The 22,576-nt window shown below is 57.6% G+C and overlaps 3 protein-coding genes across 4 annotated transcripts; 2 read left to right on the top strand and 1 right to left on the bottom strand.

Moving 5' to 3' along the window:
• Positions 1 to 2,799: 2,799 nt before the first annotated feature.
• DUS3L (dihydrouridine synthase 3 like) lies at positions 2,800 to 9,298 on the top strand. The gene is made up of 13 exons (XM_056512652.1): positions 2,800 to 2,851; positions 3,223 to 3,517; positions 4,196 to 5,005; positions 5,374 to 5,415; positions 5,502 to 5,654; positions 5,746 to 5,862; positions 6,160 to 6,225; positions 6,297 to 6,407; positions 7,053 to 7,149; positions 8,254 to 8,329; positions 8,606 to 8,794; positions 8,880 to 9,008; positions 9,127 to 9,298. Exons 1-13 carry the CDS (start codon positions 2,817 to 2,819, stop codon positions 9,197 to 9,199), a joined length of 2,193 nt encoding a protein of 730 aa, XP_056368627.1. The 5' UTR covers positions 2,800 to 2,816; the 3' UTR covers positions 9,200 to 9,298.
• A 450-nt stretch (positions 9,299 to 9,748) lies between these two features.
• Positions 9,749 to 15,454, top strand: MPV17L2 (MPV17 mitochondrial inner membrane protein like 2). 2 transcript variants are annotated; one of them, XM_056512653.1, is made up of 6 exons: positions 9,749 to 9,943; positions 10,336 to 10,507; positions 11,994 to 12,164; positions 13,414 to 13,490; positions 13,573 to 13,701; positions 14,464 to 15,454. In XM_056512653.1, exons 1-6 carry the CDS (start codon positions 9,785 to 9,787, stop codon positions 14,500 to 14,502), a joined length of 747 nt encoding a protein of 248 aa, XP_056368628.1. In that variant the 5' UTR covers positions 9,749 to 9,784; the 3' UTR covers positions 14,503 to 15,454. The 2 variants fall into 2 exon arrangements, with proteins under 2 accessions (XP_056368628.1, XP_056368629.1); XM_056512654.1 differs by lacking the exon at positions 9,749 to 9,943 and adding an exon at positions 9,968 to 10,061.
• Positions 15,455 to 15,456: 2 nt separating this feature from the next.
• On the bottom strand, positions 15,457 to 22,502 carry RAB3A (RAB3A, member RAS oncogene family). The gene is made up of 5 exons (XM_056512655.1): positions 22,407 to 22,502; positions 19,901 to 20,128; positions 18,091 to 18,209; positions 17,888 to 18,012; positions 15,457 to 17,513 (listed from the first exon to the last, which is right to left on the bottom strand). Exons 2-5 carry the CDS (start codon positions 20,126 to 20,128, stop codon positions 17,323 to 17,325), a joined length of 663 nt encoding a protein of 220 aa, XP_056368630.1. The 5' UTR covers positions 22,407 to 22,502; the 3' UTR covers positions 15,457 to 17,322.
• Positions 22,503 to 22,576: the final 74 nt, after the last annotated feature.

Here is a 22,576-nt window from a genome sequence, read left to right as displayed (position 1 = left end):
CACACCCCACAGCCACAGCACCAACCCCAGGCCTGGGATAACGATCCCAGCTCTGGGAACGAGCAGTGCCAGTGATGTGACACCCACAGCAGCCCCAAGCCCCAGCCCTGCTCAGAGCTCATCCCAAATCCACAGGCCTTGCCCAGATCATGACCTTTAGCTCCTCCAAACGCTCAGCCAGCCCTGAAACCAGCCAGGAGGGACCTGCAGCAGGAAGAGCTTTCCAGACTCCGTGACACAAAGCCTGGAGCAGCTTTCCAAGCTTTGGAGGTGCACACCCCAATCCCAAACTGCCCCAGCACAGGTTTCCCTGGAGCAGAGCTTGGTGTGAGGCAGAGACCCCAGCCTGTCCAGATGGAGGGGATGGAGCTGGTGATTACAGCAGGGAGGGAATTGGGAGCTGGGATGTGAAACCAGAGAGGGGAAACGTTTAGAGCTTTAATCTTGGAAACAGCTTCCTGATAGGAGATTTATGAGCGATGGGAATAGCCTCCTTTGCAGAAGGCTGGAAGCTGTGCTGCTGGAAGGAGAGAGGATAAAAGGGGAGACAGCACATGAGGAATGGATCTGGTTTGAGCAGGCAGGACCCAGGGGTTCCCTCCCAGCTCCAGCCACCTTCCCACACAGCCCACCCCACACCTGGGGCATCCTCCCCGCTTGTCACAGCACTCAGCACAGCTCCATGAGTGTCACCAGCCTGAATCTCTCTCCCCATGGCAGCTGCTGCTCCAGAGCCTCGTTTTTTGGCTAATTCCAGGCGTGGTAGCCAGACCCTGGGGCTTGACACATCCGACTTTTGTGTGGGAGCCTGTGGAAGGGGCAGGTTCGTTAATCCGTGTTTAACTTGGACCTTGAAGGAGCTGAACTTTTCCTGACTTAGCTCTGCCTGTATCTATATCCCACTTTCCTGTAATCAACCTTTCCCTTTTTCCTGCCTTGGCCTTTCCCAGTGAGTTCGTGGGTATTGGTTTTCTCTGGAGCTGCTTCAGTGCTGCTGGAGGATGTGGGAGTGACAGCTCTGGCCTTCCAAGCTCTGCATTCACCCTAATTTATCCAGCTCCTCATTCCAACCTCAGCATGACCTGAAGGGGTGAAAAGACCAAGGAGACAAGAGCCAGCACCTCTGCAAACCCAGCAGAGAGAATGGTTTGGAAGAAACCTCAAAGCTCATCCATTCCCACCCAAGGACATCTTCCATTAGACCAGGTTGCTCCAAGCCCTGTCCAGCCTGGGAAAGGCTTTGTTGGGAAGCTCATCCTCGTAAAGCTGCCGAGGCAGAGCCCTGAGCAGGGATTAGATGCTAAGCCTGACCTCAGCTGGGTGCAGCCAGCCCAAAGCACTCTGACTTTGGGCTTACTGCCCCACAAAAACAGCAGTGAAATCACTTCATTCATCCCCAGAGCCTCGTTTCCTTCCTTCCTTCCTTCCCCTGGCCAAGCTGAAGCTTAAAATAGCATTTTGCATTCCTCATATTTCACTCCAGAACTAATTAATACCCAATCAGCCCAAAGCTCTTCCCACAGCAGCCTGGCCCCATGGTGCAACCTGCCCATCCTTGGCAGCAGCAGGAGCACACAGCAGGCTCCCAGCTCCTCCCAAAAGCTGTTTCTGGTGGAGCACCTGGAAAGAGCTGAGCTAAAACAGGAAAACACCAGAATTCAACTCTGCAGTGCCCATAAACAATATCAACACCAACACCATGAGCAGTCACAATTCCAGAGATTCCAGCAGCTCATAAATTAGGATTAAACCCACGAGTGAAGCTGTCTCCTCGTGGGTACATCCACAGAGCAGGGTTAACCCCATGTCCAGCCTCATGGGTGGTTTTAACCCAGCTAAAAAACCTCCTTGGATTCAGCACAGGGTGTGGGATGGGAAAGATGGAGCCCAGACCTTGCTTCACTTGGATTTCACAGCCTTTTTTCACCCTCTCAGCACCCCAGGCCAAGGAAACGTCATCCAGGAGGGCTCCAAACACGTCACCCAGAGACATCAGCCCCCTCACAGAACCTTTCCTGCTCACACACGGCAGGAGCACGGAGGGCTGTGGACCAGGAGAGGGTGTAAGGACTGGCACAAGCACAGGGAACTCGTGGCAGCGACAGGGGAGGGAGGAAAGGTCAAGCACACCACGCTTGACGTGTTAATTTGGTTTTCAGCCCAAACTTCCACCCACGGACCGAAGGCAAGGGCAGCCTGAACGCTCCAGGCAGCTTGTGAGCAAGAGCTGGTTCATCCCTTCAGTCCTTGCATTTACTGCTTAAAAACAACCCTAAAATGACAAAAAAATAAATATATATAACAAATATCCTGCATCTCTGTAGAGCTCCATCCTCTCCCCTGATAGCGGTGAGGAGGAGGGAGAGGCAGACACCCCCAAAAATAGAAGAAATCATTGTTGAAGGAAAGATGAAGTGGCACTTTGTGTGTCTGGCTGACATGATGCTGTTCAGTTCTAAATTGAAAAGAGTGATCACAGGGGTGAGGGGATCACCCTCAGGGGCCAGGCCTGGGCCAGCAGCTGGGACCCCCTCACACCCAGGTATGCCCGAAGAGAAGCTTTAAGGAGCTGCCACAAGGGACGACACTTCTCCTGGCTACAATGGGCTTCCTTTCCTGCTTAGGCAACCGTGACACCCATGAGGGGCTGTTGGCCTTGGGGAGTGGATAAAGCGACACAGAGCTCACGCCACTCGGCCGCGGCTCCCGCCGCTCTGAGGGGGCCGCGCCTCCGCGGGGCCTTTTTATAGCCCCCGCCGCGCGCGCTCGGTCACGTGCCCCTCGCCCCGCATTACGTCATCGCCGCGCGCGGCAGCATGGCGGCGCCCGGCGTGGCGCCGGTTCGAGCCCGGTGAGTGCGGGATCGGGGCCTCGGTGCTGCCCGAGCCCTGCTGAACCCCCCCAGAACGGGCTCGGTCCCGTCATAACCTTCTCTGGTACCTGCCCTGTCCCTCCATAACCGCACTGGTACCTGCCCGGTCCCTCCATAACCCCCCGGTACATTACCGACCCCCCAGTACCTGCCCGATCCCTCCATAACCCCTCTGGTACCTGTCCCTTCATCAACCCCCTGGTGCGTTCCCCATCTCTCCATATCCCCCTCCCAGTACATTCCGTGACCCCCCAGTACATTCCTGACTTCTCCAAACCCCCAGTCCATGCCCTGCCCCATAAAAACCCCCTCCTGACCCCCTTTTTCCACGGACTCCCCCTTTCCCGCAGGTTCCTCACCTCCAAGGAGCAGTTCCACGCCTACCTGCGGGCAGGGGGCGAGGAGGAGGAGCAGGAAAAGGAGGAGAAGGAGGAAGAGGAGCAGGCCAGCAATGCCCAGGGTGAGCCCCCGGCCAAGAGGGTGAAGGCAGAGGAGCTCGGGCAGGATGGGGAAAGCCGAGGGAATGCTGGAGAGGAGGAGAAGGAGCGCCCGGAGAAGAAGAGAGCCCGAGGGCAGAACAAGAGCCGCCCCTGCATGAAACCCAGCTGCTACGAGCAGAGCAGGCTGTGCCCCTCGGTGACACAGGTGTGACACAGGGCCCTGCTCTGGCTGGGTTAGGTGGCGTTTTGGGAAGGAGTTCATCCCTGGGAGGGTGGGGAGGCTCTGGCACAGGGGGCCCAGAGCAGCTGTGGCTGGCCCTGGTGCCTGGAAGTGTCCAAGGCCGGGTTGGATGGGGCTTGGAGCAGCCTGGGACAGTGGGAGGTGTCCCTTACCCATGGGTGGCACTGGATATTTAAATTCCCAGTCTGGAATTCCATGATAATCAGATGCCTCCAGTTCAGATTTCACCCTGGAGATGAGGGCAGGAGCAGGGAACAGCATCCTGTGTATCCATACCCTCCAGCAAGGCAGGACCAAGAAAATCCCAAATTTTTCTCTGATAAAACCGGTGGAAATGAAAAATTAGTAAAGAACCAGCAGCCCCAGGGGAGGGTTTGGGGGTGGAAGAACACTTTGTTCTGCTCTCCAGGAGGACAAACAGCTTTCAACAGCTGATGTTGGGACAGTGCAAGGTGTCTCTGTGGGAGGGACTGGATGGGGTTTATGGTTGTTTCCAACCCAAACCAATGAGGAATTCCATAAAAACACAAGTGAATGTCACCTTCCCTTCACCCTCCCCTGCAGCACATCCCTGGCAGCAATCCCACCCTCCCCAGAGCCGTTCTGGGCCGTGCTGCTCCATCCCCACCTCTCCCTGCCCAGGGCTGTGGCGGGCAGTGCCGCTTCGGGCCGCGCTGCCGCTTCCTGCACGACGTGTCCGAGTACCTGGCGGCCAAACCGGCCGACCTGGGCCAGCGCTGCGTCCTCTTCGACACCTTCGGCCGCTGTCCCTACGGCCTCACCTGCCGCTTTGGCCAGTCCCACCTCGGGGATGGCCACCAGAACCTGGTGAACGCCGCCCTGGCCCAGCAGTGGGAAGGGAAGCTGCTGGTGAGGAACAGCCTGTCCAAGGAGCTCCAGCAGCAGCTGCGCAAGAGGAAGTTCGGCTTCCACAAGGCTGAGGAGTTTCTGCGTGGGCTCCGTGCTGGGAAGGGAGGCAAAGCCAAGGGGGGCTCCGCAGAGGGGGGCTCCAACTGCACTGCACCCCAGGAGGGCCTGGGAGAGCTGCAGGAGCAGGGAGAAGATCCCAAATCTGAGGCCCTGCCCAATTCCCAAGGGGCTGAGGGTGATCCCAAACCTGAGATCCTGCCAAATTCCCAAGGGGCTGAGGGTGATCCCAAACCTGAGATCCTGCAGAGCTCCAGGGGGGCTGAGGATGATCCCAAACCTGAAGCCCTGCAGAGTTCCCAAAGGGCTGAGGGTGATCCCAAACCTGAGACCCTGCCAAATTCCCAAGGGGCTGAGGGTGATCCCAAACCTGAGACCCTGCCAAATTCCCAAGGGGCTGAGAGTGATCCCAAACCTGAGGCCTTGCAGAGTTCCCAAAGGGCTGAGGGTGCTCCCTCCATCCCAACCCTGGGCCCACTGACAGATGAAGACATCACGAAGCTGCGGCCGTGTGAGAAGAAGAAGGTGAGAGTCCCTTGTGTCCTGATCCCATGGTGGAGATCTTGCATGGAAAGATGGAAGGGAAACCCCTTGGAGAGCCTTTAGCTGGGAGAGGCAGGCAGGGCATTGCTTACATGGGGCAGGAATTCCTCCCTGTGAGGTTGGGGAGGGGCTGGGATGGAATTCCCAGAAAAGCTGTGGCTGCCTCATCCCTGAAGTGTCCAAGGCCAGGCTGGACAGGCTTGAAGCACCCTGGGATAGTGGAAGGTGTTGTTAACCATGGCCAGGGCATGGAACTGGATCCTTAAGACCCTTTCCAAGCCAGACCATTCTGTGATTCCACAAAAACCATTGCAGCTCTGCTAACCTGAGCCTCCATCCCTGTTTTCCAGCTGGAGATCCAAGGCAAGCTCTACCTGGCTCCTCTGACCACGGTAGGTCGATCACTCCATCCTCGTGCCAAAACTCACAGCTGGAGCAGAGCAGATCTCACAATCCCTGTCCCTGCTGTGCCTGGCAGTGTGGGAACCTCCCTTTCCGACGGATCTGCAAACGTTTTGGGGCAGATGTCACCTGTGGGGAGATGGCTGTGTGCACCAACCTGCTGCAGGGCCAGTCCTCTGAGTGGGCTCTGCTCAAGCGCCACCACACCGAGGACATCTTCGGGGTGCAGGTGAGTGTCACCTCCCCATAACCCACCCACAGCTCACCTCCCAGGGCAAGAGCTGCCCCTGGAACTCAGGGAAGCTGTTTCCCGTTGGCAGCTGGAGGGAGCCTTTCCAGACACCATGACCAAGTGTGCAGAGCTCCTCAACAGGACGATCAACGTGGACTTTGTTGACATCAACGTCGGGTGTCCCATTGACCTGGTCTACAAGAAGGTGAGAAGTTCTGTGATGTGTTTTCCTTCCATGAATCCTTGTCTTCTCCCTCATCCCCTGCTGCCTGAGTGCTCTTTCCAGTCTGATCCAGAGCTCCCAGTTCAGGAGATCTCAGTGAGAAGGGGAATAAGCTGCTCAAGGAGCAGGGAATGGTGGCGGGATCTGGGACTCTGGAGTTTTTTTTGGTTGAAGGATCCACTTTGTCCAAACCTTGAGATGCTTCAAGCTTAACCTGAGCAGCTCCAGGGAGTGTCCACTGTGAGGAAAGCCCTGAGTGTGCCATGTTGTGTCCCTCAGGGAGGAGGCTGTGCTCTGATGACTCGCTCCAACAAGTTCGAGCAGATCGTCCGCGGGATGAACTCGGTGAGTTGGAGCAGCTGCAGCTGAGCTGATGGAGCCCAGTCCTGCCTGGCCTCACCTTCCCACCTCTGCAGGTGCTGGATGTCCCACTGACAGTGAAGATTCGCACTGGGGTGCAGGAGAAGGTGAACGTGGCTCACAAAATCATCCCCAGGATCCGGGAGTGGGGAGCGTCCATGGTCACGGTACGGGGGCACACGGGTGGGCTTGGTGGCCTGGAGATCAGCTGGGGGTGACCTTCCCCTGCCTTTTAGTGTCCTCTGCTAAAATAAATAAATAACAGGAAAATTCAGGTGCAGAGAGTGTTTTCCCGCCTGCTTCTGAGCTTTGGGATCATGGAATCCCAGAATGGTTTGGGAAGGGACCTTAAAGCTGATCCCATCCTACCATGGGCCATGGGGCACTTTCCACTATGATTTCTGTGATTCCACTATGATTCTGTGCTCCAGTCCCTGCCAAGCCTGGCCTTGGACCCTTCCAGGGATGAGGGAGCCACAGATGGTTCCTGCAGTGCTCTGGAGCAGAAGTTTCTCCCAGTCAGGAGCGGGAAATGTGGGATCAGCTCTTTGTGTGGGGATTAATTCTGGCCCACAGCACATCCCCTGGGGAGAGCCATTTCTTACTCTGGCTCACAAATACCCAAACATCACCCAGCTCTGTAAACCCAGAGTCAAACCCAGAGGTGGATCCCAAAAAATCCCTCACCTAGCCCGAGACCGACCCCGATGGCAATCCCAAAGCCACTCCCGAGCTTCCTTTCCCCATCCTGCTGTCTGTGCCCCCTGTCCCTCCCTGCCTGCCCAGCAGGGTGTGCCTGGGTGTCTCCACAGCTGCACGGGAGGTCCCGGGAGCAGAGGTACACACGGAGTGCAGACTGGGATTACATCGCCGAGTGCGCGCGCCTCGCCCGCCCCATGCCGCTCTTCGGTACGTGGGGCTGCCTCCTCCTGTGCTGCTTGCAGGGACAGCTCTGCCAGGAAAGGCAAAACTTCTCTTTGAAATGGACAGTGTAAACCCCCTCCCTCTAAATTATTACAGTTTTGAAGTTAAGGGGCTCTCAGGTAAAGATAGAGGAATTAGGAATAACAGTTCGACTAGGAAAATTAAAATAGAAATTCAGTATTACAAAGAACAATCCCAAACCCTGCCAGAGTCAGAATCCAAGCTGACACCCAGTAAAGGCAAAACTTCTCTTTGAAATGGACAATGTAAACCCTCTCCCTCTAAATTATTACAGTTTTGAAGTTAAGGGGCTCTCAGGTAAAGATGTGGGAATAGGAATAACAGTTCTCGACTAGGAAAATTAAAATAGCAATGCAGTATTACACAGAACAATCCCAGCCCTGCCAGAGTCAGAATCCAAGCTGACACCCGTCAGTCAGTCAGGGTGTTGGCACAGTCCCATTCAATGGTGGCTGCATCCTCCTGCAGGGGCAGATGTGGTTCAGCTGGAGCAGTGCTCCTGGAGAAGGTGCAGTTTCCTCTGAAGCTCCAGGGATGATGTGGAAAGGTCTGGCTTTCCTCTGGATTCCAGTGGATACAACAAACAGCATTTTAAATACAACAAACAGCATTTTAAAGAGCCCAGCCTGGAGTTCCCATCCCTCTTACAGGCTCTTACATGTTTTGTTTCAAATTCCTTCAAAAATAGGGAAAACACCCCAATTCCCAAGGATGCTTAGCATGGGGAAAAGGTTGGAGCATCCCTGGTGCTGCTGATGTACCAGAGGGAAGGGACATGAATTACTCAGGTTTTAAAGGTGTTTTCTTGCCCCTGTGGTACAAAATCCCTAAACCTTCAGGGAAATGAGCTGAGAGTGAAGGAGAAAAGAGGAGAAAACTCCTTTTTTCCTTGTAAGGGAACATCCATCAGAGAAACATCCCTGGGAATCCAAACCAGGAGCCTCTTTGGACCATCTGGCTCTTGGACATTGTGTCCATTTTGAATTTTATCCCATGCCTGGATTAGCTCACTTTGACTTGTCCTCATGGATCACTTTGACCTCTGGCTTCTCCCTCCTTTCTGGGCAGGAAATGGGGATATTTTGTCCTATGAAGATGCAAATCGAGCCATGCAGATGGGAGTTTCTGGAATCATGATTGCAAGGCAAGTGTCTGTGTTTCCCTTCACTCCTGAGCTCTGGTGGTTCAAGAGGAGGAAAAAAAAAAAATTAAAAAAAATCCCTAAACAAACCCAAAGCATGGAATTTCCTCTCAGTGAAACCACTCTGAAAATGGGTAAAATCCATTTGTAGCAGTTGGAACTTCTTGTTGGAATGGAAAAGGAGATTTAAAGCAGAATTGGATGGGAGATCAGTGCTGGAAAGTGTCTCAAATCTTCAGTGATGGGAATAACAATCCCTTTCCCTTTTTTTGGCTGCAGAGGGGCACTCATCAAACCCTGGCTTTTCACGGAAATCAAGGAGCAGAGGCACTGGGATATCTCCTCCAGAGAGAGATTTGACATCCTCAAGGACTTCACCAACTATGGCCTGGAGCACTGGGGCTCAGACACTCAGGGAGTGGAGAAAACCAGGAAATTCCTGCTGGAATGGCTCTCCTTCCTGTGCAGGTAATGCTGCCCAGCCAGCAGCATCTCTAAACAATAATTAATGAATCCCTAGTGCTCACTGCTGTCACATTTCATTTTATTCCAGGTACATTCCAGTTGGATTGTTGGAACATCTACCTCAGAGAATCAACGAGAGGCCACCCTATTACCTGGGCAGGGACTACCTGGAGACCCTCATGGCCAGCCAGAACGTGGATGATTGGATCAGAATAAGGTAATAAATCTCATTTAGATTTAAAAAGGGACGTGGCAGAGCCACAGGTGTCGCTGCCCATGGCACTGGATGAGTTTAAGGTCTGTGAGTTAATTCTCTAATTGATTCTTTCTCCCAGTGAGCTGCTCCTGGGCCCTGTCCCGCCCAGCTTCACCTTCCTGCCAAAGCACAAGGCCAATTCCTACAGGTAGGGCTGGCCAGGCCCTGTCCTGCTCCTGGAGGGGTTTGGATGGGCTGGGAGCAGGAGCAGGGCTGCTCTGGCAGCTGCAATAAAAATGATGCTTTTAGAAGCTGCTGAGTTTTTTTTTGCCTTCCTGCCCCACATCAATCCTGGCAGACAAACTGAGGGATCTCTGCCTCCAGTTCACATCCAGAGCTGCCCCCCATGGCTGGGAACGTTCCCACCAGGATGTCCTTGGGAGTGACCAACTCCCAGGGCGAGGAGCAGCAACATCCAAAACCCCACAAGCAAAATGACACAGAGTTGATGTTCAAGCTCCAAACAGAAGCTTCTCAAAAAATTCTGAAGGCTCTGGGGACAGCCTGGAGCATCTCAGCAGCATCCCCACACCTGGGGGACCCAAATGCCACCAGCAGAGTGGGGAGAGCAGTGATCCCAGCACTGCTGACATCCATCACAGCCACCCCCCAGGAGCGACAGCTCCCCAAAACCGAGGGGTCAGGGACGGGGCAGGGCTGGGGCACCGCGGGGATCCCCTGGACCATCCCCATCTCCTCACCACGAGCCCCGGGCGAGCTGCTGCCTCATAGGTGTCATGGCGGCCTCCTGTGCCTCGGTAGGTGTCATGGCGGCCTCCTGTGCCTCGGTAGGTGTCATGGCGGCGCCCTGTGCCTCGGTAGGTGTCATGGCGGCGGCAGGAAGCGGAAGTCGTTGCTGTCACGTGACACTCGCCCAGTTCCGCGTGCGGGTGGCGGTAACGCCCGGTAGTGGCGGGGGGGGGGGGCACGGGGAGAACTGGGGGGGACTGGGAGGAACTGGAGGCACCGGGAGCCGGGGTGGTGTCCAGGAAAGGGCGCTGGGGACCCAGCGGGGTAAGTGGAGGGGTGCAGAGATAACGGGGGGGGCGCCCAGTGGGTCAGGACGGGGGGCACTGGGAGCACTGGGGGACACTGGGGGACACTGGGGGGCTGTGGGGGGCACTGGGGGGCTGTGGGGGGCACTGGGAGCACTGGGGCGGTGGCAGAGGGGTCGAGGAGGGGCTGTGGGGGGACTGGGAGGGTTTAACTGGGACAGCTGAGGGAATAACCGGGATAACTGGGGGGAACTGGGAGTGAGCCCGGCGCTGACTGGGAGCACTGGGCGCAGGGCCGCGGCCGCACGATGCTCCTGCGCTCCTGGAAGTCGCTGTTCACGGGGCGGCTGCTGCTCCTGACCAACACCCTGAGCTGCGGGGGGCTGCTGGCGGCCGGGGACCTCCTGCAGCAGGAATGGCACCGCCGCAAGCACCCCGAGAGCCAGCGGCAACTGGGGCGCACTGGTGAGCGCTGGGATGGGCTGGGCTGGGCAGATCCCATCCCGCAGGAGAGCTGGAGAGCTTCACACCGTCCCACTGCCCCAAGCACCAAAGTCCAGCCCGGCCCTGGGCACTCCCAGGATCCAGGGGCAGCCACAGCTGCTCTGGGAATCCCAGCCCAGCCTGGAAATCCTGCCCAGTATCCCACCCAAATTCCCCTTTTCCAGTTTGGAGCCATTCCCTGTGTCCTGTCCCTCCATCTCTCACCCCAAATCCTCTCCAGCTCTCCTTCAGGCTCTGGAAACAGCTCCAGGATTTCTCCAGAGCTTCTCTTCTCCATCCTTGGACAATTCCAGGGATCCAGGAGCTCTGAGAATCCCAACCCAGTCAGGAATTCCTTCCCAGTATCCCACCCAGATTCCCCTTTTCCAGTTTGAAGCCATTCCCTGTGTCCTGTCCTTCCATCCTTCATCCCAAATCATCTCCAGCATTCCTGGAGCCCCTTCAGGCTCTGGAACAGCTCCAGGATTCCTCTGGATTTTCCCTCCTCCAGCCTTGGACAAGTCCAGGGATCCAGGGGCTGCTGTGGAAATCCCAGCCCAGCCAGGAATTCCTTCCCAGTATCCCACCCAGATTCCCCTTTCCCAGTTTGAAGCCATTCCCTGTGTCTTGTTCTTCCATCCCTCACCCCAAATCCTCTCCAGCCCTCCTGGAGCCTGGAAACAGCTCCAAAGTTTCTCCAGAGCTTCTCTTCTCCATCCTTGGACAATTCCAGGGATCCAGGAGCTCTGAGAATCCCAACCCAGCCAGGAATTCCTTCCCAATATCCCACCCAGATTCCCCTTCTTCAGTTTGAAGCCATTCCCTGTGTCCTGTCCTTCCATCCTTCATCCCAAATCCTCTCCAGCATTCCTGGAGCCCCTTCAGGCTCTGGAAATAGCTCCAGGATTCCTCTGGATTTTCCCTTCTCCAACCTTGGACAAGTCCAGGGATCCAGGGGCTGCTGTGGAAATCCCAGCCCAGCCAGGAATTCCTTCCCAGTATCCCACCCTAATTCCCCTTTCCCAGTTTGAAGCCATTCCCTGTGTCCTGGAATTTCCATTCCCTGTGTCCTGTCCCTCCATCCCTCATCCCAAATCCTCTCCAACTCTCCTTCAGGCTCTGGAAACAGCTCCAGGATTTCTCCAGAGCTTCTCTTCTCCATCCTTGGACAATTCCTGGATCCAGGACCTCTGAGAATCCCAACCCAGTCAGGAATTCCTTCCCAGTATCCCACCCAAATTCCCCTTTTCCAGTTTGGAGCCATTCCCTGTGTCCTGTCCTTCCATCCTTCATCCCAAATCATCTCCAGCATTCCTGGAGCCCCTTCAGGCTCTGAAAACAGCTCCAGGATTCCTCTGGATTTTCCCCTCTCCAGCCTCGGACAATTCCAGGGATCCCTGTGGGTGTCCCACCCAGCTCTCCCCGCTCAGAGGGGTGAGCCCCTGCCCTGCTGCCCCCTGTGTTGCAGGCAGGATGTTTGTGGTGGGCTGCAGCCTGGGGCCGCTGATGCATTTCTGGTACCTGTGGCTGGACTCCGCCTTCCCCGCGCGCGGCGCGCGGCGCCTCCGCTCCGTGCTCAAGAAGGTCCTGATCGACCAGCTGGTGGCATCCCCCAGCCTGGGGGCCTGGTTCTTCCTGGGTAGGTGGGACCCTGCCCTGCCCCTGCACACACACACACACCCCAGGATCCCACCCTGGGAATGGCTGGAGCTCTGGGGTTGTGCTCGTTCCCTGGGGTGGTTCAGTGCCGCACTCTGGGGGAGAACCTTTCCTTGAAATCCACCCCAAAACCCTGAACCTTTCCTTGAAATCCATCCCAAAACCCTGAACCCTTCCCTGATCTCCATCCCAGAACCCTGAACCTTTCTTTGATTTCCATCCCAAATCCCTGAACCTTTCTTTGAAATCCATCCCAAAATCCCCTGAACCTTTCCTTGAAATCCACTCCAAAAGCCTGAACATTTTCTTGAAATCCATCCCAAATTTCCTGGACCCTTCCCTGATCTCCATCCCAGAACCCTGAACCTTTCCTTGAAATCCATCCCAGAACCCTGAACATTTTCTTGAAATCCATCCCAAATTTCCAGAGCCTTTCCCTGATCTCCATCCCAAACCCCCTGAACCTGTCCCTGAAATCCATCCCAAATTTCCTGAACCTTTCCCTGAAATCCATCCCAAATTCTCTGAAACTTTCACTGATCTCCATCCCAAAACCCTGAACCTCTCCCTGATCACCATTCCAAAACCCCCTGAACCTTTCTTTGATTTCCATCCCAAATCCCTGAACCTTTCTTTGATTTCCATCCCAAATCCCTGAACCTTTCCCTGATCTCCTTCCCAAAGCCCTGACACAGCTCCAGCCATTCCCTCGGGCCCCAGACACATCAGTGCCTTCCCTTCCCTTCCCTTCCCTTCCCTTCCCTTCCCTTCCCTTCCCTTCCCTTCCCTTCCCTTCCCTTCCCTTCCCTTCCCTTCCCTTCCCTTCCCTTCCCTTCCCTTCCCTTCCCTTCCCTTCCCTTCCCTTCCCTTCCCTTCCCTTCCCTTCCCTTCCCTTCCCTTCCCTTCCCTTCCCTTCCCTTCCACTTTTCCATTTCCTGGGACTCCCTTCCTCTGCATGGTGCCCCACTGCCCTCCCCACCCACACTGGGAGGGGTTTGGGGCATTTCCCAGCAATTCCCACCCCAGTTCCCCATTTTGGGACATTTCCCAGCAATTCCCACCCCAATTCCCCATTTTGGGACATTTCCCACCCCAATTCCCTATTTTTGGACATTTCCCACCCCAATTCCCCAGTTTGGGGCATTTCCCAGCAATTCCCACCCCAATTCCCCATTTTGGGGCACTTCCCACCCCAGTTCCCCCAGCTCTGACCTCACCTGTCCCCGCAGGCAGCGGCACCTTGGAGGGCCAATCTCTCCAGGAGAGCTGGGACGAGCTGAAGGAGAAATTTTGGGAATTCTACAAGGTACCCCCCAGGCTGGGCTGCCCTGTGCTCCCTGCTGGGTGCAGAGGGAAGCTCCTTTCCAGCTGCTCCTGCTCCTTTCCAGGCTGACTGGTGCGTGTGGCCGGCGGCGCAGATCCTCAATTTCCTCTTCGTGCCGCCCACCTACCGTGTGGTTTATGTCAACGTGGTGACCCTGGGCTGGGACACCTACCTGTCCTACCTCAAACACAGGGTGAGCCCCTTCCCCCAGCCCTGGGAATGCTCAGCTCATCCCTGGTTGTCCTGGTTTGGAGGATAGGTGTCTGCCAATAAAGGCAGAAGCTTTGAAATTAAGAATGTAAACCCTCACACTCTAAATTATTATAAATTTGAAATTAAGGGGCTCTCAGGCAAAGATATGGGAATTAGGAATAACAGTTCTTGACTAGGAAAATTAAAATAGAAATGCAGTATTACACAGAACAATCCCAGCCCTGCCAGAGTCAGAATCCAAGCTGACACCCGTCAGTCAGTCAGGGTGTTGGCACAGTCCCATTCAATGGTGGCTGCATCCTCCTGCAGGGGCAGATGTGGTTCAGCTGGAGCAGTGCTCCTGGAGAAGGTGCAGTTTCCTCTGAAGCTCCAGGGATGATGTGCAAAGGTCTGGCTTTCCTCTGGAATCCAGTGGAAAGATGGAAACTTGCTGTCCCAAATCTCAGTTTTTATCTGGGTAGGAAAGGCTTGGCTCCTCCCCTGGCTGGAGCATCTCCCAGTGGGATGATGGAATTTTATCAGTCATGCCCTGGGACTCACTGGCCATGAACAGGAGATATCTCCTGGAGGGAGGATGGGCTGTGGGAAGATAAAGATGATTGCCCAGCTGGTTTAAAGATGGCCCATGAGCAGATAATGTGTGCCAGGAGATCAGGGTCCAACAGATGGGGACAGAATCCACATTTCTGGCCACACCAACCCACCACACTGATTTTTTGTTGTTATTTTTTATTTTTTCCAGGATCCACCTCGGCAGAGCCAGCGCAGTGCTGGGGCATAGGGAGGACATGAGGCCATTCCAGAGGCTCCTGCCTGCACCAAATGGATTTCTGGGCATTGTGCATCACCCCAGCTGAGGGAATGGATGGCCAGGGCCAGCCCTACACCTGCCTGCTGCTGATTAATTTCATCTGCTAATTACAGCCATGGGTTGGGCTTGTAACAATCTCTTGTTGCAGGATAACCTGTAAAGTGATTTCTTCTGGGATTTGCCCCCGGAGCTGGGGTGAGGAGGAGCTGGGAAGGTCCTGGCTGGATTTGTTCCCTCTCCAGAGCAAACCAGCCCAGTGCCACCTGGATCCCCACTGAGCAGAACCTGGGAAGGAATTCTTCCCTGTGAGGGTGGGGAGACCCTGGAATGGAATTCCCAGAGCTGGATCCCAGAAGAATCCAAAGCCAGGTTGGAGCACTCTGGGATGGTGGAAGGTGCCCCTGCCCGGGCAGTTTGGGATTTAAGATCATCCCAAAGCCAAACCCACTCCCTGATTCATTCCAGCTCTCCCTGCAGCTCCTCTCTCCTTCCCCTCCTGCTTTTTCCTCCTGCAGCTCAGGGATAAATTGACTCCACTCCCCCCTGGCTGCCTCAGCTCCCGTTTCCCCCCAGCTCCGGGCGGGGGCTGCAGCCACCTGGATCCTCTATAAATAGGGATGTGATTGCACCCGCTGGCTCTGCAGTGCTCAGGAGGTGGGGGGAAGGGTTTGGAGCCAAATTTTGGCAGAGTTTGGGCCATCACATCCCTCTGCTCCCAGCCCTGGGCGAGCTGGATGCTCCCTGCACGACCCAAGGATTGAATTATTATTTGCATTGTCAATGAAAAGTGCCTGAATGGGATTTTTTTAAAATTTTTTTTTTTCCTGATTTTTAAAGCTGTGCCTTAATGTGCTGGTCACACAACTCCTCCCTCAACAGCAGCAGGGGGATGATAATTTAAGAATTAAAAAAAAAAAAATTAGATTAATTTTGCTGCTCTCTGGCAACTCAGGAACTTCTGATCAGCATCGGTTTTATTTCTTCACAACATTTCTTTTAATACAGTGATTTTTAGGAAATTGTACTCTTTTTGACACTTTTGACATTATTGTACAGTACAGTGTAACTCTTCCATAAGTAAACTTCACAAAAAAGAGGGAAAGGGGGGGGAAAAAGGGGAGGGAAGGAGATGGAATCACTGGAGGGTGGGGGTGGAAATAGAGGGAAAAATCTGTAAAATAAAGACACAGCGCTCCAGGAAAAATAAATAAAGGGCAGCTCTGTCATGGCTACGGGAATATCCACTTATTCACAGTCTCCACAGAAGCACAGAACTACAGGAACACGAGATCCCAAATCCCTGGAGCAAACCAGCCCCTGGTCCCAGCCCTGCTCACCCCCCACGAGCCCAGCCCAGGGCAGGTTCACTCCAGTTGTCTCGACCTCATTGATGGATTAAATCCTTTTTTTTTTTTCTTTTTCCTTTTTATATCTTATTTAAATAATAAGAGTTTTGTTGTTCAGTTGGAGGGGGGGATTTTTTTTTTTTCCTTAAAAGTGATATTCACAAGCAAGGTTACCACACTGAGAGAAAAAAAAAAAAAAAAAAAAAAAAAATCAGAATATATATATATATATATATATATATAAATGCACCACCACAGCCACAGCACAGCAGGTCACAGCATCACTTCCTACGTTATTTACAAGGAATTTCTGTATGTACAAGGAGGAAGACGGTGGGAGCATAAATTAGCATCTATTTATACAAATAAACAAGAGTCAGGAAATATCCATCCAGCTGCAGGGACAGGGCACAAAGAGCCCCCCCTGTCCACTCCTGGGGTAAAAGGGGGGGGGGACACACAGAGGGGAATTGAGGGGGGTCCTGTCACAGCACCCACAGGGTGGGAAGGGGTTTCAGGGTAGGGGGAGCCCCGGGATGGGGGTACCAGAGATGGGGGGTGCCAGGGTAGGGGGAGCCCCAGGACAGGGGGATCCCCAGGATGGGGGGTACCAGAGATGGGGAGCCCCAGGACAGGGGGTTTCAGGGCAGGGGGTACCAGAGTAGGGGGGTCTCCAGGGTAGGGGGTACCAGGACAAGGGATCCCAGAGCAGGAAAAAGGGCAGGGGGTACCAGGAAAGGGGGTCCCAGAGCAGGGGGGTCTCCAGGTGCCAGGACAGGGGGTCCCAGACTAGGGGGGCCCCAAGTCAGGGGGTCCTAGAGTAGGAAAAAGGGCAGGGGGTGCCAAAACAGGGGGGGGTCTCAAGGTGCCAGGACAGGGGGTCCCAGGACAGAGGGTACCAGGACAGGGGTCCCAGGGCAGGGGGGTCTCCAGGTGCCAGGACAGGGGGTACCAGAGTAGGGGGGTCTCCAGGACAGGGGATACCAGGGCAGGGGGTACCAGGACAGGGGGGCCCAAGACAGGAGGTACCAGGACAGGGGGTCCCAGGGCAGGGGGGTCTCCAGGTGCCAGGACAGGGGGTACCAGAGTAGGGGGGTCTCCAGGGCAGGGGGTACCAGGACAGGGGGGTCTCCAGGTGCCAGGACAGGGCGAATCAGCAGGGAAATGGGGCTGGGAGTGATGGTTTCTTAACAGTGATTAAAAGCAGAATGAGAGGAGCTGGGGAGTCTTCTACCAGCCCAGGCTTCAAAATAAATTAAGGGGTGGGAGCAGGGGGGGGCACAGCCTAATGAACTGGGAGTGGGGGGCTCCTAGAGGGGCTGCAGCCCTTGTAGGAGGAATCAGCAGCAAAAGCCCCCGCGGGACCCCCAAGAGGAGGAGCTCTGGGGGGGGTTGGGGTGCACTGACCGATTTTTGGGGGGGGTCTTGGGGGGGGGGCTGGCCCCTAGCAGGCACAGTCCTGGTGGGGGGGGGCCTGCTGGTCCGTGAGCTGGGGGCCCTGCTTGGCGCCGGTGACCGCGGGGTCGGCCGTGTCCAGCGACTCCGACATCTTCTCGCAGATGATGTCCACCAGCCGCTCGAAGGTCTGCTTCACGTTGATGTTGTCCTTGGCGCTGGCCTCGAAAAACTCGAAGCCTGAGGTGGGAGGGGACAACGTGGAGAGGGCGGGGACAGACAGATAGAAGGACAGAGGGGATATGGGACATGCGCGCACATCAAATTTCCAGCCCCGTGCCCGGCCTCCAGCAGCTGCTCCTCCTCTCATTCATTATTTAAAGGGTTTCCAACCCGCCCCCACCACCCACAAAATCTCGTTTTTCCCACCCCAAATCCTCCCCCCAGAGCATCTCTCAGAGAGTTTAAGGTGTGTGATGACTCCGGGGTTTCTCTCCAGGTGTGAAGTCACCGCTGATATCAGACAGCAGCGATTACACGGAGGGAATTAAGCCCTTAATTAAGTTAATTGGGGGCTGGCAGCCCTGGCAGGGGGTCCCCCCTCCCCAGCTCACCCAGGTGCTCGGCGAGCTGGCGACCCTTCTCCGAGGACACCACGCGCTCGTCCTCCATGTCACACTTGTTCCCCACCAGCAGCACCTGGGCGTTGTCCCACGAGTAGGTCTTGATCTGGGTGGACCTTGGGGCAGGCAGAGCGGGATCAGAGGGGTGGGGAGGGGCGGCCGGGGGGGTTTTGGGGTGTCCCCCGGCTGCTCACCAGTCCTGCACGGCGTTGAAGGACTCCTCGTTGGTGATGTCGTACATGAGGATGAAGCCCATGGCGCCGCGGTAGTAGGCGGTGGTGATGGTGCGGTACCGCTCCTGGCCGGCCGTGTCCTGGGGCAGGACAGCACAGTGCCACTGTCACCCCCCCGGGGAGCAGTGACACCCCCCCGGGGAGCAGTGACACCCCCCCGGGGGAGCAGTGACACCCCCACAGGGTGTCCTGGGGGCAGGACAGCACAGTGCCACTGTCACCCCCCCAGGGGAGCAGTGACACCCCCCCCGGGGAGCAGTGACACCCCCACGGGGAGCAGTGACACCCCCACCAAGGGAGCAGTGACACCCCCCCAGGGGAGCAGTGACACCCCCCCGGGGGAGCAGTGACACCCCCACAGGGGAGCAGTGACACCCCCCCGGGGGAGCAGTGACACCCCCACAGGGGAGCAGTGACACCCCCCCAGGGGAGCAGTGACACCCCCACAGGGTGTCCTGGGGGCAGGACAGCACAGTGGCACCTGTCACCCCCCCAGGGGAGCAGTGACACCCCCACAGGGAGCAGTGACACCCCCCCGGGGAGCAGTGACACCCCCACAGGGTGTCCTGGGGGCAGGACAGCACAGTGGCACCTGTCACCCCCCCGGGGAGCAGTGACACCCCCACGGGGAGCAGTGACACCCCCCCCGGGGAGCAGTGACACCCCCACAGGGAGCAGTGACACCCCCACAGGGGGCCATGGGGGCAGAGCCAGCCTCATCCTGGCTGGGGCAGCTCTGAACTGGTTGTCACCCAAGGAAGTGTTACCCCAGAGTGACCATCACCCCAAAATAACCATCACCCCAGACTCACCATCACCCCAGAGTTACCATCAGGACAGAGTGACCATCACCCCAAAATAACCATCACCTCAGAGTGACCATCACCCCACACTGACCATCATCCCAGACTCACCATCACCCCAAAATAACCATCACCCCAAAGTGACCATCACCCCAGAGTGACCATCAACACAGAGCGACCATCATCCCACAGTGACCATCAGCCCACACTGACCATCACCCCAGAGTCACCATCACCCCAAAATGATTGTCATCCCAGAGTGATTGTCATCCCACAGTGACCATCATCCCCCAGAGTGACCATCACCCCAGAGTGACCATCACCCCACACCGACCATCACCCCAAAGTGACCATCACCCCACAGTGACCATCACCCCACACCGACCCCACACTGACCATCACCCCACACCATCTCCCCACACTGACCATCACCCCACACCAACCCTCACCCCACACCGACCCCACACCGACCATCACCCCACACTGACCATCTCCCCACACCAACCCTCACCCCACACCAACCCTCACCCCTCACTGACCATCACCCCACACCGACCCTCACCCTCCCCTCACCGACCATCACCCCCACAGTGACCATCACACCACACCGACCCCCACTGACCATCACCCCACACTGACCATCTCCCCACACTGACCATCACCCCTCACTGACCATCTCCCCACACTGACCATTGCCCCACACTGACCCCACACCGACCATCACCCCACACCGACCATCACCCCACACTGACCATCACCCCACACCATCACCCCACACTGACCATCACCCCACACTGACCATCACCCCACACTGACCATCTCCCCACACCAACCCTCATCCCACACCGACCCTCACCCCTCACCGACCATCACCCCACACTGACCATCTCCCCACACCAACCCTCCCCCTCCCCACCCCACCCCAGCCCAGCCCAGCCCCGGGGGCACCCCCGGCTCCCCCTGCTCACCCAGATCTGCAGCTTGATGCGTTTGTCGTTCCTGTAGATGGTCTTGACCTTGAAGTCGATGCCCACGGTGCTGACGAAGGCGGGCGTGAAGGAGTCGTCGGCGTAGCGGAACAGGAAGGAGGTTTTCCCCACGCTGCTGTTGCCGATGATCAGGATCTTGAACATGTAATCGAAGTTCTGGTCCGAGGATTCCTTCTGCCCGTAGCGGGAGTCGGTAGCGGACGCCATCTGCAAGGTGGGGAGAGGCCGTGGCGGGGCCGGTTCCCAGCGCCGGCGGCACGAACCAGGAATGTTTTACTTGTTTTAGTTATTTCAGCTCAGGTGTGGCCATCGATGGGTCACTCGGCCCTGAGGAGGCTCGGAGAAGCCACCTCCTGTCACCCCCAGAGCGCCACAGCCAACGTGGGGCACGTGGCTCTCGGGGTTTGTCACCACCCCAGGAATTGCTGCAGCTCCCAGGAATTGCTGTGGCTCCCAGGAATTGCCGTGGCTCCCAGGAATTGCTGCAGCTCCCAGGAATTGCCGTGGCTCCCAGGAATTGCCGTGGCTCCCAGGAATTGCCACGGCTGCCAGGAATTGCTGTGGCTATCAGGATTTGCTACGGCTCCTGGGAATTGCTGCAGCTCCCGGGAATTGATGCAGCTCCCAGGATTTGCTGTGGCTGCCAGGAATTGCCACGGCTCCCAGGAACTGCCATGGCTCTCGGGATTTGCCACAGCTCTCAGGAATTGTCACGGCTCCCAGGAATTGCTGCGGCTCCCAGGAATTGCCGTGGCTCCCAGGAATTGCTGTGGCTCCCAGGATCTGCCGTGGCTCCCAGGATTTGCCACGGCTCCCAGGATTTGCCATGGTTCCCAGGAATTGCCACGGCAATTGTGGCTCCCAGGACGTGCCGCGGTGGCGCTGGGGGCGCGGCCGGGGCGCCGCAGCCTCTCCCGCATCTTCCCGGTGACAAAATGGCACCGGCGGCGATGGCCCCGCACAGCCACGGAGCCCGGGGTGGCACAGGGAGCCCTGGGGTGGCACAGTGAGCCTGGGGTGGCACACGGAGCCTGGGGTGGCACAGGGAGCCCTGGGGTGGCACAGGGAGCCCTGGGGTGGCACAGGGAGCCTGGGGGGACACACGGAGCACTGGGGTGGCACAGGGAGCCCTGGGGGGGCACAGGGAGCTTGGGGGGACACACGGAGCACTGGGGTGGCACAGGGAGCACTGGGTGGCACAGGGAGCCCTGGGTGGCACACGGAGCCCTGGGTGGCACAGGGAGCCTGGGGAGCACACGGAGCCCTGGGGTGGCACAGGGAGCACTGGGGTGGCACAGGGAGCCTGGGGGGACACACGGAGCCCTGGGGGGACACACGGAGCCCTGGGGTGGCACAGGGAGCCCTGGGGTGGCACAGGGAGCACTGGGGTGGCACATGGAGCCCTGGGGTGGCACATGGAGCCCTGGGGTGGCACAGGGAGCCTGGGGTGACACAGAACCCTGGGGTGGCACATGGAGCCCTGGGGTGGCACAGGGAGCCCTGGGGTGGCACAGGGAGCCTGGGGTGACACATGGAGCCCTGGGGTGGCACATGGAGCCCTGGGGTGGCACAGGGAGCCTGGGGTGACACAGAACCCTGGGGTGGCACATGGAGCACTGGGGTGGCACAGGGAGCCGCGGGGAGGTGATGCCAGGCAGGGGGGACACAGAGGTGGCTGCTCGCCCAGGCTGGAGGGTGGAGCAGGGGGATGGAGCTCGGGCAGAGGGGATGCGGGGAGCTCGGGGAGGGGGCGCAGGGCGCTGGTGGGAATTTTGGGGTGCTGGTGGAGGAGGGGTTCATGGGGGGATGCAGGGGGGTCAAGGTGCTGATGTTTGGGGGGGTGCAGTGTTGAAAGGAAGGGGGTCAGGGTGCTGATGGGGGGGTCTCAGGGTGCTGATTGGGGGGTTCAGGGTGCTGATTGGGGGGGGTCACGGTGCTGATTGGGGGTTCAGGGTGCTGATTGGGGGGGGTCACGGTGCTGATTGGGGGGTTCAGGGTGCTGACTGGGGGGTTCAGGGTGCTGATTGGGGGGGTCACGGTGCTGACTGGGGGGTCACGGTGCTGACTGGGGGGGGACAGGGCGATGATGGGGGGGTCACGCTGCTGATTGGGGGTTCAGGGTGCTGATTGAGGGGGGACAGGGCGCTGAATGGGGGGTTCAGGGCGCTGACTGGGGGTACACACGGGGCTGGTGGCGAGGGGGTCACCCCCTGCTCCTCCCCGCAGGCCCGACCCCGCTGCACCCACTCGGTCCCCGCCGCACCGAGACCCCCCCCAGGCCCTGCGCAGCCCCCCCCGCGCCGCATCCATCATCATCATCACCATCATCATCATCCCCCCCTCGCCTCCCGCCTCCTCCGCTGCAGCCGCCCCTCCCCTCCCGGTGCCGGGGGGGTCACAGAGGGGGTTCGGGGGGGGTCCCTGCGGGGGTGTCGCAGTGGGGGGGGTCCCGGTGGGGGTCCCGGTGTGGGGGGGGGGGTCTCACCTCTGCCGCGCTCGCGCCGCCGCCTCCTCCCCGCAGCGACTGCAGCAGATGCGGAGCCCGGGTGACGTCGGCTGAGGGGCGGGGCTCTCTATGCAAATGAACCCCTACGTCACGGGCGCGCCCCTGAGGGCGGCGCTGATTGGCTCGGCGGCGCGCTCTGATGGACAGCG

The sequence above is a fragment of the Oenanthe melanoleuca genome, chromosome 28, assembly GCF_029582105.1.
Source record: "Oenanthe melanoleuca isolate GR-GAL-2019-014 chromosome 28, OMel1.0, whole genome shotgun sequence".
NCBI classification, from domain to species: domain Eukaryota; kingdom Metazoa; phylum Chordata; class Aves; order Passeriformes; family Muscicapidae; genus Oenanthe; species Oenanthe melanoleuca.
This window is presented reverse-complemented; position numbering and strand designations above follow the sequence as displayed.